This window comes from Theobroma umbraticum, unplaced genomic scaffold (genome assembly GCF_002168275.2).
Source record: "Theobroma umbraticum cultivar Fairchild unplaced genomic scaffold, ASM216827v3 scaffold_130.0, whole genome shotgun sequence".
NCBI lineage: Eukaryota > Viridiplantae > Streptophyta > Magnoliopsida > Malvales > Malvaceae > Theobroma > Theobroma umbraticum.
In genome coordinates, this window is record NW_018397264.1 from 6,767,003 (window position 1) to 6,782,116 (window position 15,114).

The 15,114-nt window shown below is 36.4% G+C and overlaps 3 protein-coding genes and 1 non-coding gene across 9 annotated transcripts; 2 read left to right on the plus strand and 2 right to left on the minus strand.

Moving 5' to 3' along the window:
* Nucleotides 1–1,347: 1,347 nt before the first annotated feature.
* Nucleotides 1,348–3,713, plus strand: LOC110421122 (RING/U-box superfamily protein). Of its 4 annotated transcripts, XR_002445622.1 has the most exons (7): nucleotides 1,348–1,784; nucleotides 1,921–2,058; nucleotides 2,224–2,281; nucleotides 2,371–2,624; nucleotides 2,778–3,285; nucleotides 3,438–3,503; nucleotides 3,578–3,713. XR_002445622.1 is itself a non-coding variant. In XM_021434605.2 (5 exons), the coding sequence occupies exons 1-5, from the start codon at nucleotides 1,435–1,437 to the stop codon at nucleotides 2,845–2,847; spliced, it is 870 nt and encodes a 289-aa protein (XP_021290280.1). In that variant the 5' UTR covers nucleotides 1,348–1,434; the 3' UTR covers nucleotides 2,848–3,383. The 4 variants fall into 4 exon arrangements, 2 of the variants coding, with proteins under 2 accessions (XP_021290280.1, XP_021290281.1); XR_002445621.1 differs by lacking the exon at nucleotides 3,578–3,713 and having other exon boundaries at nucleotides 3,438–3,558; XM_021434605.2 differs by lacking the exons at nucleotides 3,438–3,503; nucleotides 3,578–3,713 and having other exon boundaries at nucleotides 2,778–3,383.
* Nucleotides 3,485–7,703, minus strand: FASS (tonneau 2 (TON2)). Its single transcript, XM_021434601.1, has 12 exons — nucleotides 7,426–7,703; nucleotides 6,719–6,810; nucleotides 6,556–6,618; nucleotides 6,362–6,460; nucleotides 6,056–6,214; nucleotides 5,740–5,811; nucleotides 5,458–5,590; nucleotides 5,276–5,340; nucleotides 5,092–5,167; nucleotides 4,835–4,936; nucleotides 4,377–4,569; nucleotides 3,485–3,918 (listed from the first exon to the last, which is right to left on the minus strand). The coding sequence occupies exons 1-12, from the start codon at nucleotides 7,565–7,567 to the stop codon at nucleotides 3,681–3,683; spliced, it is 1,434 nt and encodes a 477-aa protein (XP_021290276.1). The 5' UTR covers nucleotides 7,568–7,703; the 3' UTR covers nucleotides 3,485–3,680.
* On the minus strand, nucleotides 4,073–4,190 carry LOC149526883 (small nucleolar RNA snoR104). Its single transcript, XR_016351612.1, has one exon. It is a non-coding gene; the product is annotated as a small nucleolar RNA snoR104 (small nucleolar RNA).
* Nucleotides 7,704–11,342: 3,639 nt separating the features above from the next.
* On the plus strand, nucleotides 11,343–14,725 carry LOC110421121 (putative serine/threonine-protein kinase PBL15). 3 transcript variants are annotated; one of them, XM_021434604.1, is made up of 8 exons: nucleotides 11,351–11,973; nucleotides 12,242–12,303; nucleotides 12,404–12,636; nucleotides 13,055–13,181; nucleotides 13,257–13,328; nucleotides 13,417–13,600; nucleotides 13,696–13,828; nucleotides 14,277–14,725. In XM_021434604.1, coding segments are annotated over exons 2-8 (1,002 nt in total). In that variant the 5' UTR covers nucleotides 11,351–11,973; nucleotides 12,242–12,302; the 3' UTR covers nucleotides 14,529–14,725. The 3 variants fall into 3 exon arrangements, with proteins under 3 accessions (XP_089640513.1, XP_021290279.1, XP_021290277.1); XM_021434602.2 differs by having other exon boundaries at nucleotides 11,352–11,973; nucleotides 12,121–12,303; XM_089784387.1 differs by having other exon boundaries at nucleotides 11,343–11,973; nucleotides 12,121–12,303; nucleotides 13,055–13,328.
* Nucleotides 14,726–15,114: the final 389 nt, after the last annotated feature.

The window sequence follows — 15,114 nt, forward strand, 5'->3', positions numbered from 1 at the left end:
AAAATTGAATCTTAATAATAAAAAATTATTAGTTAATAATCCATTAAATATTCATTTATGTTGTCAAAATTGACAAATACTTGAAGCGTCTTCTATTTTTTTATGAGTTCAATTCCTATTAATAATAAAATTTTACATATTTAAGTTTTCACTATAATTCAACTAATATAAATTAATATTACATTTATTAGTTTATGAAAAGTTCAACTAATATAAATTAATATTTCATTTATTAATTTATTAAAAAATAAGTTGTTATGATAGTAAATATTGTGTTAAGGTAAAACAGATGAAGGTTTAAATTTCACAAAATTTAAAATTTTTGAACATTATATATAATCAAATTTAAATTTAGGAAATTCCAAATGTGATACTCTAAACCTACAAAAATTCATATCGGGGTTTAAAAGTTTTATCTTAATTCGTCTTATAATCGAATATAAAATATCATAACTTTATATTTTTGGTATGGATACCTAATTGAATTCATATTAGATTTTTAATGCGTCTTATAACTGAATGTAAGATATTCACGTCATAATAACAATTAATTTACATCTTTAAATGAAGTATCTAAAAAATATACATCATTTATATATAACAAAAAAAATTAGATATAAAAGTGAATAATAAATTTAAAATTTCATAATTCAATTAAAAATATAATGAAAATTGATAATTTATGAATATCATGCTGTAAATTCAATTTAAGAAGTTTTAATTCGAATTGATTCGTTTGAATTGATTTTTCAATTTAAATGGCTAACCATTTAAGTGTACCCATCATGTATATATTGAAAGGGATCATAGGAGAAGGACACTTTAGTAGCTAAATCTAGCATGATAATAACCAATATTTTAATACTCTTTGTATTTTCAATGAGTGAGAATAAATTACATCATTAGTTATTTAGCTTTTCATAATATTTTATTTTCATTCTTTTTTTATCCAACCGTAATATTTTAATTTTATTCTAAATTCACGCATCCATTAATATACCATTAAAATTTAAATGTGAGTTATAAAAAAAATTATCTTATGACATTTTGATAGATATAAACGTGATAAATTATATCCAAATTTTAATTTTATGTTTATGAATGAAAGAATTTAAAATCAATTTGAAATGCGGTGAATAAAAAAATTAATTTTTTAAAATCACTGAATAAAATGAAACATTGCAAAAGTCAATGGATTAATAATGAACTTTACTCAAGAAATTACTAATGCCAAAATGCAATTCACTATTTTTATTATTTTAAAATCTTGATTATCACTTTTTAATATTGATTAATATCTTTAAATACTATTAGTAATTTTTTCGCCTGAGTTTTCCGTGACGCAACCGCCTTTCGGCGACAACGTAAAAAAAATAGAAAATAACCACTCTCATCGAACTCGTCTCTCTGGTATCGTCTTTCCCTCTTTCCCCAATGGATTCACCGTCTTCAGCAAAACCATCGGAGAAATCGAGAATCGAGAAATTCGTGCGGAGAGTAATATCGCCGGCAGTCGTCGGCAAAAGGTGTCCGATATGCTTGAGAAACCTCAACGCCCGCGGAGCAGCGGTTCTCACGGGTTGCTCCCACGCTTACTGCTTGGGGTGCATTCGCAAGTGGAGCGATTTGAAGAGGAAGTGCCCTCTCTGCAATTCCACCTTCGATTCTTGGTTCTACAAGATCGACCTCTCCTCTCGAAAATTCCTCAAACAGCAATTACCAGCTCTCTCCAAGGGCAAACCGGTCATTCATCGACCTCGATCCACCTTAATTGATCGTCGACGGTGGGCTACTCTTTTGTCGAATTCGCAATTTCTTCTTGAGTTGCTTTATTTAATGAAATAATTCTTTTAACTTTAAATCAATGAAAAAAAATTGATTAGCGAGGTTATAGTTATACTTCTTTTGCACTTGGTTTAGGATTATTGAAAGAACAAGGGAAGAAATGAACAATGTTAACTGGAGAACCAGACCATTGCCTTGGCGGCGATCATTTGGGCGGCCTGGGACCGTGCCGGCCCATGTTATCGAAGAAAGGAAGCTTCAATGGCGAGCCAGGTACCTTTGAACTAATATGTATTTAGTTAATCAAAGCCTATTTGTTTATATGCTTAGTCCAATTAGAATTACTCCAATTATAATGCTCATCATTCTTCATTTCTTTGGGGGTGGAAAAGAAGAAGAGAAAAAAATTGGCTAATGGACATTTTGGGTTTCTTGCAGTGTGTATAAACGACGGTTGCAAGCTATGCCTGGATCTCCTGGGACTAGTTCTCAGCAGGTATGTATATTGAGACATGGTTTAGATCTTTGAGGTTTGCTACTTTTCATGAGTGGATCATTTTAATGTATGATGTTTTTCGCTTTCAGAATGTACCTAGGAATGATTGTGAGAAAGAGAGAATACTGCAGAGAATAAAACCATGGATACGAAGGGAGCTTGAGGCTATCCATGGAGATCCCAATCCATCAATCATTCTCCATGTTGTATCCTCGCTTTTCTTTTCGAGGCATGAAAGGAAGTATGATAGCTCGTCTGGGCAGCTTTGTGTTGAAGACGACTTTCTGGCTCCTTTGAAGCCTTTCTTGCACAATTGGACCAACATGTTTTGGCATGAACTTAGGTGAGGTGCATTATGATTTTATCCACAACTAGCGATACACCTTTGCTAAATCAGTTTTGCATTCTTAACTTCTGTCTAGGTTGCTGAGAGATTTCCTTTATCTGTTGCTTCACTGACTCATTGCTATTGTTAACTTTGAGCAATATTCTTCAGTTGTTTTGCAGAGAGTTCATTTACCATTGAAACATATGATGCAGTAGTTGAGTATAGACAGTTGGAGTAGTTTCCTAATGAGTTGCGTTTTACTTTAACCGATCTCTCATCCTGCACTTTTGTCCACATGTTAGCTAGCCATATCCATGGCTTGAGACATCAGTTCCTTCAGAGCTTGCTAGAGGATAGTTGCCTATTACTTGGGACTTCGCTAGAACTTCCCAAGTGGTATCTCCAATGGTCCTGTGACGGCTGCACTATCATTTGCATAAGCAATCATTTAACATGATCAGCTTAGTGAGTGAGGGGTAAATCAAGGTTCTAAAGCTATGATTTACCTGAGAGCAAAAATGCTTATTACAGTCATTTTGCTTGAAGGTTGACAGAAGAACCAAGAAGCAAGAGCGGAGCAGATGTTAAGGTTTGTCAATTCGACCACTGCTGGTTTAGGAGCAGATTAAGCATGTTGGTCCAATATAGGGACAGGCTTGGGGCCAACCAATAAACTGTTAGTATAATACATATACGGAATATCTTGCAAAATGTTTCCTTGGTACAATTTATTTGCGTATTTCGATTTTCTATTAACACTGAGATTCCCTGGCTTGATTGGCGTTGACAGAAGAAATTTATACAACAATTTTGCTATTAATGCTATAGATTGCAGTTTGATGAAAAGAGTTAAGAGATTCTATGTGACAACCTGATACATCAAGAAATGATCAAGTAAGCATTTGAACCAAATTTCATCAGCTTTTGTTTTAGTACAGACAACTTTCAGATCATACATCTTGCAACAGGTAACAATGCAACAAAATAATACATCTTGCAAGAACTACAGGTGCCTTTCACAAAGGCGTTTTTGTTAGTACAAGCTGAGAATCTTGATCGGGCATGCAATTGTCATTCTTCCTCTGGCTCTTCTTCCTCTTGGAGAAGATTTTCCCTGTTGTCGTGAGCCCAGAACCCCCGCACATCTATGAGCATGCTGGCCACAGTCCCACCCTGTTTACAAGCTAGGAGGTCAGCCAGTGTAATCGTCAGTGGATCAACTGGCTTGACCATATCCCAGATTTCATCTCTCACATCCTCAATACACAATTCGTAGTTGCCCCCTTCGATCCATTTCTGGTGTACATCTCTGTTTCAAGAGTAGAATGAACATTTCTTTCAGCTGATGAAATTCTTATAAAGGTAGTAAACGTTAAAATAAATCAGTAATACTACGTCAATGAGGAGCTAGCTAGTACTGAAGATCAAAATTTGGGTTCCAAGTCTAATCTATTGTTCATCATACATGTCTCTGGAGATATGAGACTTGCAGAAACTTGCTCAAGTACTACAAGCAGGAAACTTCAGAGTTTTCTGTGGGAAGATTGTATCAGGCAACATCTCATCTCTTTGATGCTCCCCTTCTTCACTTCCATGTTTTGAGATATATTTGATAGCTCAGGAGTGGAAATAAAATTCAAGCTTAGAAAAAGCTCATAGCACACAAAAAAGATTGGAACCATAATCCTTAAATCCAAAGGGAAAAAATAGTGGAACCACGATAGTCAAAATGAAACTTCAATTTGAATAAAATGAAGAGGGCTTCACCTGAAAAGAGAATGAATATCTGCTGTTGTGAGGTATCCCCTACCATGAAGATCAAGACAACGAAATAAATAGGTTAACCCCTCTGGAGTGTCTTTGTTCTCAAGGGCCAGAACAAAGTCAAGAAAGCTTTCAAAATCCATCTCTCGATTATTTCCAGCACCACTCTTGCCACGGCGGACATGCTCATCAAATACTATTGAAAGCATAATAAATGAAAAGTGAGTAGAACTCAGAATAATATCAACAAAAGCAGAAAGGATACAACTTCTAAATGACACCAGAGAGAGGGAAACTACACTTCTTAGTAAAGAAGATATATCATGGGTTTACTGAACATCCCGAAGTTTAATTCCGTTTTTGTTTAAAGGACATACTTTGAAGTAACAAACATGCCTAAAATTCAAACATAACAAATCCTGGTGTATTTTGAAAAGCTGAACGATGGTGTTATATCCTACCTCTTTCGATGAAAATCTCAGTTAGAGTTCCATCAGCATATTCTTTAAGCTCCTGCTTACTCAATGTTCCATTCATATCTTTATCGAGGGCAAGAAACATATCTACAGAAGAAGTAGTATTCAGTCAGTACATTATTACACAATATTCTTCCCTCATATATTATTCGCATGTTGTACATGTTCAAAAGAGAGGCGATACTAAAACAATCAAGATAGAGGCAATTTCTACCAAAACTATAAATATTCAAAGTTCTCACCACATATACGTTGTGCAGATGTCAAAGAAAACCAATTTTCAGCTTGCTCAGTGTCAGTGACTTCTTCCTCACTTTCCTGCACAGAAGTTTAAACAAGTAAAAAAAATCAAAATAAGAAATATATTTTCCAATTCCAAATCTAAAACAATGGTACATTTATGAGACATTTTCATCAATAATGTACCTGATGTAGTTCCATTAATTCCTGGAGACAGTTGCTAAGCAGCACTTTTTTTATGCAGGCTTTTCCTGCAAGAAATACTATAGATGTCAACTATTTGAACAGCATATGGGAAAACACTAAAACTAGTTATTATCGATAAGATGTCAACTCCATGTTGGTAAGCAAGTTTAGGTCATGCGGACCTCGTCTATGAGGATCACAAAAGAAGAAGAATTTGTGTGCAGCTATCCGACAGTACATTTGAATAAAGGCTGCAGGCATATCCCGTAATTGTGCCAGGTTAGGGATAAGACCACGAATATAGCCCTCCATTTCCTGTACAATAGCAAAATTATTCCAGTCTTTATAGATGAGAAATGAAGAAAAACAAACTTATGCTAGAGCAGTCGTCAATCCAAACAGAGATCACATGGTAAAAAGATCATTTAAATACTTGAAGGCCTCAATATGCAAAAACTCCATACATGAGGTTGGAGGAAACCATCTGAATCCTCATCTAGCTCACTCATATCAATTCTGGCCTGTGTAAGAGAAACCTGAAGAATAATGAACGATAAGCAGCAGTCAAGGAACCACTTCCTCAACAAGAATAAATTAAAAAGTAAATGAGGATGACATCTATTTTTTCGAACATTATGATTTTAGGCTAACTTCTATAGTCAACAAAGCAACAATCATAAAGGAACTGACCCTAAGGCTTACTAATAATTAAGAAAGATTGAAAAGTATAATAAGAATTATTAACATATTGAAATATTAAATAAATAAACAAAGACTCACTGTGCGCATCACATAAAGATAAAAGGGCAAAATGGCTATTCTTCCTGACTCATCTTTCTCGAACTTCATGAAGTTTGATGGGCTGAAGAAGCGTCGGCATTTTGGACCTATTTGCTCTGTACATACGGAGGCAATGTGACAAAAATCTTCATAGTTCATCTGCAAGTTAACAAGTCCAAAACAAGAGTCAAGTTGCGAACACAGCGGAGACAAGAATTATATCAACAACAACAAATTAAAAGTAGCTCGGCATTTTGGATCCCCAATAGCAATTCAGTGAACTGGAGGACGATTACGAATCCCGACCTTTTCAGCACCAGTGGCATCATCAATAACACAATTTTCTCTTAAGCAAACCCACATGGCATCCAGATCATCAGCATTTAGCAAAAGATCAGATTGCTTCTGCAATAAAGTATTACGAATGTGAGCAACGATTAAAGTGGATCAATAGATGCTTAGGAACTAAAACAAACAGTCAGAGAAAGCACCAACTCCACCTTTAAAAAACGATATTTGGCTAGCCTCTGAACCCTATGACTGATGGATCCTTCTTCAGGCTTCTAAACCGAGTGAAAACAAAAATAAAGAAAAAGAAGAATGAGTTCAAGATAATTGGGAAATGGAAGAGTAATAATACAAACAGATAATTTTAGTACATGCCTTCTTATAGAAACTTGGTATTGTGCCAGCTTCAGCACTTTTCTGCTGCTTATCTTTAAATATATCAAGCAAGATCCTCTTTGTCTCAAGCTCTACAAAGGACAGAAACAACATACAAAATCAGAATTGCAATGAGAAAACAAACATAGATTTCAATAGTAAAATAAAAGTAGCATATCCCCATTCAACCAAAAAGCAAACATGTTTGCAGGCAAGCATCATGAACTAATGCATATATAAGCAATTGAAGTATCAGCAAGTTAACGACTGCCTTACCACAAAGCTTGCAACAAATAAGGACCCAGTTCCATCATTTGTCACAAAAAACATAGCATTAACCAAGAATTATAACTAAAATTCAAACACTCAAGAATAACCTAGCTAATTAGTTTATTTATTCTCAGCCTAAGCACAGGCTTCCACTTCCACAGTTCACCGCATAGCAAAATACCCAAAAGTCTAAAATTTTAAACACCAATTAAACACATTTTAGTAAGAAAGACCCTCAAATTATAGCCTAAACCCGAATCAATCACAGTTAAGCAAAATAAAAAAAAATTCAAACACCACTAGCCTACATTTCAACCGAAGGAAGAAGCTTCGAAAGCAGAATTGCAGATTTTAAAAAATACAAACAAAAATGAAAAAACCATAGAACTTTTGAATAAGTTATATCGAAATGAAGGAGAGAGAGAAGAGAAACGGACCCATTAAGGCTTCGGATCCGAGTCCGGCACCGGATCCAATGTACCGGCGGAGATTTCGGACCCAAAGCATCGACGAAGCTGGTGGGATCTTCCGTTGCGTGGCGGCCTCATGGCTCTCGCCATCACTGGAACCACTGTACATGACGGAGTCTAGCCCGATCTGTTAATCCGAGTCGACTCGCACCAGTTCGAGTTTCCGATGTAAATCTCTTAACTCTCAGAATTGAAAACCCTAAAAATTAAACTCCAAAACCCCTATCCTCTCCAGTTTCCCGGATCTGTGGAAAAACAATTGCTTCAGTAGAGAAAAGCGCTTAGGATTTGGAGAAATTGTAATAGAGTCCCTTAAATGTTCCAAATATATAAATTTGGCCCATAAGTTTCTAAAATGCTGCTTTTTGCCCATAACGTTTACGAATTTACTGAATATACGAAAACTTAGAAAAATATTTTTTACAAGTTCAAGCAAATAATAATAATAATAATAATAATAAAAAAAAAAAAAACATTAAACCTTAATTTTCCTATAGAAAAACAAATAATTGAATTAAATTTAAAATATTAGATAATAAATAATACATAAAAACTAGATGCCATAGTTAATAACACAAAGAATGGTTGTTGCTCATTTGGTATTTCTTAACTGCCAATGACCAAACCAAATCATTGCAAAGAGTGTTTATCACTCCAACTCAAACATATCATGAATGTCTCCTCACTGGGAGATACTGATCCACATGCTTTGATCTTCCGTGAGGTAAACAAAAACCCCACTTTCAATCCTTCGAACAGATTGTTTATTTCTTAATAGATGTTGACAATGGTGTTTTTGGTAAAAACCTAGTTGAGATGATTTGATGTGATGCAGCAATCAAGAGAAAACAAAGTTGGAAGGAAAAGATGCTTTTCAGGCTGAGGTGGATAGAAAGCTCCAGCCTTTAAAGGGCAGATCCCAGTGCCCCCTTGGATTTTTATTATAAATGTAGACAATTCATAAAAAAAAAAAAAATTGGGTTCTCTCTGTTTCTCTCTTCCTTCAACTTGTATAGGCTAGGCATGCAGAAGGATCAAGGAAGTACTTGGCACTTATGTGCATCTTTGTCTTCATGCAGCAATGGAAAACGACTCTCCATTTCTTTTTTCTGAATGTTGTGTTTATCGGGAGAAAATTTGATAGTAATAACAAAATGTCAGTTTCCATTCTTGTATTTGATTAATCAAACAAGTTTTTTAATATGAACATCATTTCTGGTTTTGGGACCTCAAGAACTTTGATTTTTCATTTCAATTTCCATGCTTTTTAAGTACGAACTGAACATAATCAGCTGAGTGGAACTGAGCTAGCTTAACGGGGATATAGAAAGAAAAAGGGGAGACGAATTGTGAATATGTGTGTGTGTGTGAGAGAGAGAGGATGGTACCATCGAAGGAGTAGGCTATTCTGTGCTTTGGACGCATTTTAGCGACCAATAAAGAAAGAAAAGGCTACGGAGTACTAGTGAGAGAGTGAAGTTCTAGGCTGCGAAGATTTCGCCACTGTTAGAGCTGGAGAGTTGCACAGAGAGAGAGAGAGAGAGAGAGAGAGTAGACAAGAGGAATAAGTCGAAAATGCCCTCCAACTATGATAAGATACCAAGGACAGAGAGGAGGGACGCAGATAGATATAGTTAAAATTAACTGATTAAGATACTCCAGTAATAGTACTATTTTACTGGCATGTATTACCACCCACCGGCTAACTCCCACCACCACCATGACGGTGCCACCAGCGTTGACAACATTACCAGACAAGTCTCGGCGGCGCATGTTGGGTTTTGCGTACCCAAGGCGGCGCCTGTTGGTCCTGACGTGAAAGACTTCATTCTTTTATCTGTTTGATATGAGATTAACTAACGAATTCCAATTCTATTCCAGTTTTGATAGTTCCATTGGTATTGGTATTGGTTTCCTGTCTTTACCATTTCCTTTGCAATGAACTGATGAATTCAATTCAATGATATTATCATTAACTTTTTTTTTTCCATTTTGCTTCTTTAACATTTGGTGCTTTTATGGAACATGGCTAGGCAGTTAGCTAGACAGGATACAAACAGTTTGTTCTTTGTATGGCAGCAGTACTGCTGGCTCTTGCATGCCTTGATTTCTCTCAATAAAACATTCATAAACAGTAAATGTTTTTAAGTGAAGTTGGACCACTCTCTTAAAAGGGCAGATCTCAGTCCCTCATGGATTTTTATTATAAATTCAGACAATTCATAAAAAAAAAAAAATGAATTTGGTTTTTCTCTCTCTGCCTTCAACTTGTGTAGGCTAGGCATGCAGAAAAATCAAGGAAGTACTGGGAATTTATGAACATTTTTGTCTTCATGCAGCAATGGAAACAAAAGCTTTTCCCATCATTTTCTGAATGTTGTGTTTATAGGGAGAAAGTTTGATAGTAATAACAAAATGTCAGTTTCCATTCTTGATTAGTGAAACAAGCTTATAGTATGAACATCATTCTGGTTTTTGGACCTCAAGAACTTGATTTTTCACTTCAATTTCATGCCTGATAAGTTATTTTCATATTTCACAGGGTCTGTTCTTGCTGCTGTATGCAGAAACTTGAACAATGTGTAAACAAAATGCAAAGCAATGCATAGCTAAGATTTCATGTCAAAACATACAGAGCTCCTTGAGTTAATGCAAACTTTGAATTTTTTTCCAAAGCTTAAAGGAGTCTGAACTCAGGATATTCAATCTCAGATATCTGAAGGATATCTGAATCAAAGACCACAATCCAAGAATAGTTAAGTCTATGTAGTTTACCACGATATTTTTTCAAGGACCACAGGGGAGTAGAAATAAATCTCCCTGGTCGTGACTTATTCATCATGTAAATATATATATTAAAGAACCATACCTAAATGGTCCCGTAGCAGAAGATCTTATATTGGCGTAAATCCCACTCCTCTCCTCCCACTGGAAATGATCTTTTTGACCAGAAGAATATCAATGGCGATCAGCAAAGTTATTTTAATGGATGTGAAATGGGTTTTTGGGTTTGGGTTTGGTTTGTTAGGGTTCATCTTGCTGTGAAGAAAACAAGAAAATGAGTTGGTAACTGATAGCCAAAGAATAAGGAGGATGGAGGTTAAGGGAAAGAAGTCTGTTTTTGCACAAAGGGTATGCACGAACATCAAAGCTTAACTAGCTGCCAAAGTCTGAGACAACAAGTTTGAACAACATCTTGCATGAGAAATCTTCCTTTGCCAACAAAAACTTCTCTCTGTGTATCTGACATCGGCCTTATTGTACTCAGCTTGCAAACCTGCAGAAGCAGACAATCTCTTTCTACCAATAACACAACAAATACATGAAAAACAACAAAATAAGTAAATGAGAGAGAGAGAGCCTTATACAGCTCAAAACCTTCCCCACATTTTTGTCACAGCTCAACCATATGCACAAAGAAATTAAATACATACAAAAGCAGTCATAGAGAGAGGATATATAATCAAATACAACTGATTTTGCCAAAAGCTGGCTAATATTCAGTCTTAAGAAATAAAAATCAAGAACATCCAGCCATGGAAACTGAGAGCCTGTTATACTTGCTGTGGCAATGTCTTGTTTTGTGCAGCTGTCAATGACCCATCTATGGAAGAGTCCCATCTCTCTCTCTGTCTCTCTCTCTAGTAGAATTGGTATCCCCTCTTTCTTTCCAGATCGGATGACAGAAAAGGGACAAAAAGAAAAGTTAGAGTTAATTCAGGAAGAGACTTGAATTTGATACACTGATAACTACCTTTTCCTTTTGATCCCCTTCAATAATTATTATGTCCTCCAGTGCCTGTCTAATTAAAGTCACTTGCTTACCTGTCCACATCCACTTAGTAAAATAAAAAATATTTACAATTTGTATTAACACCCCACATGGGCATTGATTTTCTGGTGGACAGTTTCCACTGAGGGTGCTACTAGGCTTATTGATTTTCCCTCTGGGTCCATAGATATCACCATGAGAGTGTTAATAGGCTATCATCTCTTTCACTTGAGAGAAGTTGTTGCCGCAAATTAACACTTTGGCTTTGAAGTGTAGAGTCTGAACGATGTAGAATCGATGCCAAATATATACCAACAATTAGTCTATTAGCATTAAGGTATAGGCAATAACTTCTGGTTTGAGCTTTTATATTTGGTTTCAGGATCACACTCCGCTCCCAGAAAAGGAAAAAGAAAGCAGGAAAAAAAAAGAGTTTGCAAGGACAGGATAGTCTGCAGTGACATGGCTTCTCCATTGTCACTTTGATGAGATGCTTAACATTGGACAGCAATGTGGGGTACTGTGACAAGCAAATGAGTTGTCTCATGGTCTCTTGTTGATATTTCAGCAGCATTGAGCCTTACCAAACATCAGTTTCCCAACTTGTTACTTAAGTTCAGCCAGTTTGCTTTCTGAATACTTGTCGGCACCAAAGCACTAGTACTGTTGGCAATACTCAAATGCCCATGTAAATAAAGGAAGTTCAGTCATAAGGACCACTTGATCTCTGGTTCCTATAGCAGGTAATGAAGGTTTAGTTCCTTAAATCTGAAAGCTAGTCTTCAATTTCAAAATTCTATAATTGGATTCTTTTTGTGTCATTCTACACCTTTTGATAGCTAACCTTAGCTTGTTCCAATACTTCCATTGATAATTCTATGGCCCTTCAGTATCACTGACTCAATGATCAAGTCATGCAAGGAAGATGTCAAAGATTGCACCTATAGTTGGAGGAGCTGCTGGAGCACTTGTATTCGTGGCTATAATCGTGGGGTTCTTTTGGTTTTACAGGTCATGTAAGAACTTTTCAAATAGAACCTCGGAGACAGGTTCCTCGGATCCTTCTGCATTAAGTAAGGTTTCATTGCAACAAGCTTGAAACAAACAGTGTAGCAGCAATTTAAGCTACACTTTTTTACTCGATATTTACTAATTACAGCTCCCATACTGCAGTGGAGTGGAACAAAGGATCTGGACCCAGTTCATCGGCTGGCCAGTCTTTATTTGGACCTCAAGGAGCAAGGCAGTTCATACTGGAAGAGTTGGAACAAGCTACCAAGCAATTCTCTGACAGTAATCTCATTGGATGTGGAAGTTTCGGTCCGGTATATAAAGGTTTGCTTCGTGACATTGTTGTGGCTATCAAAAAACATCCAGGTGCTCCTCGGCAGGAGTTTGTTGCAGGGGTATAACCAGTTCTGACTTACATTGCTCATGTCTGATAGATATCTGTGTCAATTGCATTACAAATTGGAAATCCCTCTCTCTCTCTCTCTCTCTCTCTCTCTCTCTATCTCAAATGCTTTAGCTTTATCATTTGTTCATTATCTCAACTATTAGATCCAAAAAGTCATCCCCCAGGTAATTATGGAAGTTGACGTAGATATATGATTCTGTTGTAGACAAGTTCATGAAGAGAATTAACTGTCAAAGCTTCTTTTACTATTTTCCCACTTGATTCATCATGGTCTACTATACAGTTTCATTCCAATAAATGATTTTCTGATATTGACCATTTGATAAAGAAGCTTCAACATTATGTTTCTAATAGCTCCAAACTCAGACAATTGGAGTAGAAAGTGACACAATGGAGTGTCAAAACAGGTAATCTATTTGTCAGAGATTCGACATCGGAATTTGGTTACTCTTCTAGGCTACTGTCAGGAAAGTGGATCTCAGATGTTGGTCTATGAATATTTACCTAACGGCAGCATGTGCAATCATCTATACGGTATGAATCATCAACAACATAGATTTTGCTTGATCGTCGATGCAAGACATCACATTTTTATCTGTTGTTTGACAGATACCGGACGTGAGGCTCCAACTAGACTAGAGTTCAAGCAGAGGTTATCGATAGCTCTGGGGGCAGCTAGAGGTTGAATCTAAAAGAAACTGATGAATTGAAATACTAGAGTAATACAACTGAGTTTCAAAACTGAGGAAATTATGTTTATTGAATGCAGGTTTATGCCATTTGCATGGCCTGAAACCTCCCTTGATACACAAGAACTTCAAAACGGCCAATGTCTTGGTTGATGAGGACTTCATTTCTAAAGTTGCAGATGCAGGGATCTCAATGTTCCTTGAAAAGATAGAAGAAGCAGGTCCATCGCACACGTCTAGCGTCAACGTTTTCCAAGATCCAGAGTAAATTTAGTTTCTTTTCTGATTGCATTTTGATACTGTTCTGGAAAGAATAACCTTCACCAATGCTTTAGTTTTGTCCTGTGCATCAATGTCAGGGTGGAAGTATCAGGGAGCTTCACTGTAATAAGTGATGTTTACAGCTTTGGGGTCTTCCTTTTGGAGCTCATAACAGGAAAGGAGGCTGCGCATATCAATTACCTGAGATCCAATGAGAGCTTAATCCAATGGGTAATCAGAATATTATTACCCTGGTTTACTAGAACTTTCATTCATTTTGGGGTCACAAAGATCTTTGGAAAGATTTGGTGGGCTCTATTTTGTTGCTTCCTAAAAAATTTAGAGCAAATTTTTTGCAGTTCTTATAAAAATATGGTCACCATTCTCTACAATATAGGAATCACTAAACCACGATACCTTACAAATATCTGCTAATGCTAAGACCAAGGTTCATAAAGCTAGGGAGAAAGGTTTAAGTTTCCAAGTATGAATTTGAAGGAAGCTGCTTTCTAGTTCCTACAAATGTTGGACTAGTGTCTATCATCCATTAAGGAATTCACCAAAGAATATCTCATACTTGCTCCTAATGGTTTGTGTGTTTCATTGACTCTTAGTTCTAAGCATTCATTGCCTCATGCATGAAACTTCTGTTTCAACTGCTTTCACTAACTTATTGAAGGTACAATCACGGCTGAGTTCCAATGATTTTGTGGACCGTCGACTAGTTGGAAGCTTCACCATGGATGGCATTAGGGATATGATCAGGTTGACACTAAAATGCATGAGTTTTCCAGGAAAAGAGCGGCCGAATATGAACATGGTTGTGCTTGAGCTAGAACGGATCCATGAAAAGGAGATGGAATTGACAACAGTCAAGGGTGAGGGTACCGCAAAAATTACCCTAGGCAGTGAGCTATTTGCTTCAAAATAAAGAGATGATTCCAACTTGTTGGCGTTTGGTAAGCTTGGGCTAAGCTTAAGCTTACACAAAAACCACTAGAACTGTTTATAAGGTAACGAGAGAGAGACAATCTGGGTGGGTGTAGGGGTAGTCAAGCTGCTGTAAAGGAATGGAAATGTAATTGTGGATTTGATTTTTCAATGATGCATAGTAATAACCGTAACATATCAATCAATTATGAAGCGTTCTACTAAATGCATTCGTCAACTAAACAAGTTGATTACCAGAACTGCAAGAACAGGGCTGGCTACTACTTGTGATAGGAATTGTACAAGCTGAAAACATCAAAACAAGAAGACCAACCGATAGATTCCACAGCAAATTTAGGCGTGAGATTGTGCATAGTTATGATAATCAGCAACAAGAGAGTCATCCATGCAGACCCAAAAAAACTATATATTAAGTAATATAACAGATGAATCAAATACATGCAAGCAAGAGATGGCTTCGGTACTCTAATTTGACATCTCATTCCAATGTCTTCGTCACTCTGCAATTTTGATCTTTGTTTTGAGCATCAGTCTGGCAGAAGTTTCAGTTGGTTATCTCCAAAAGG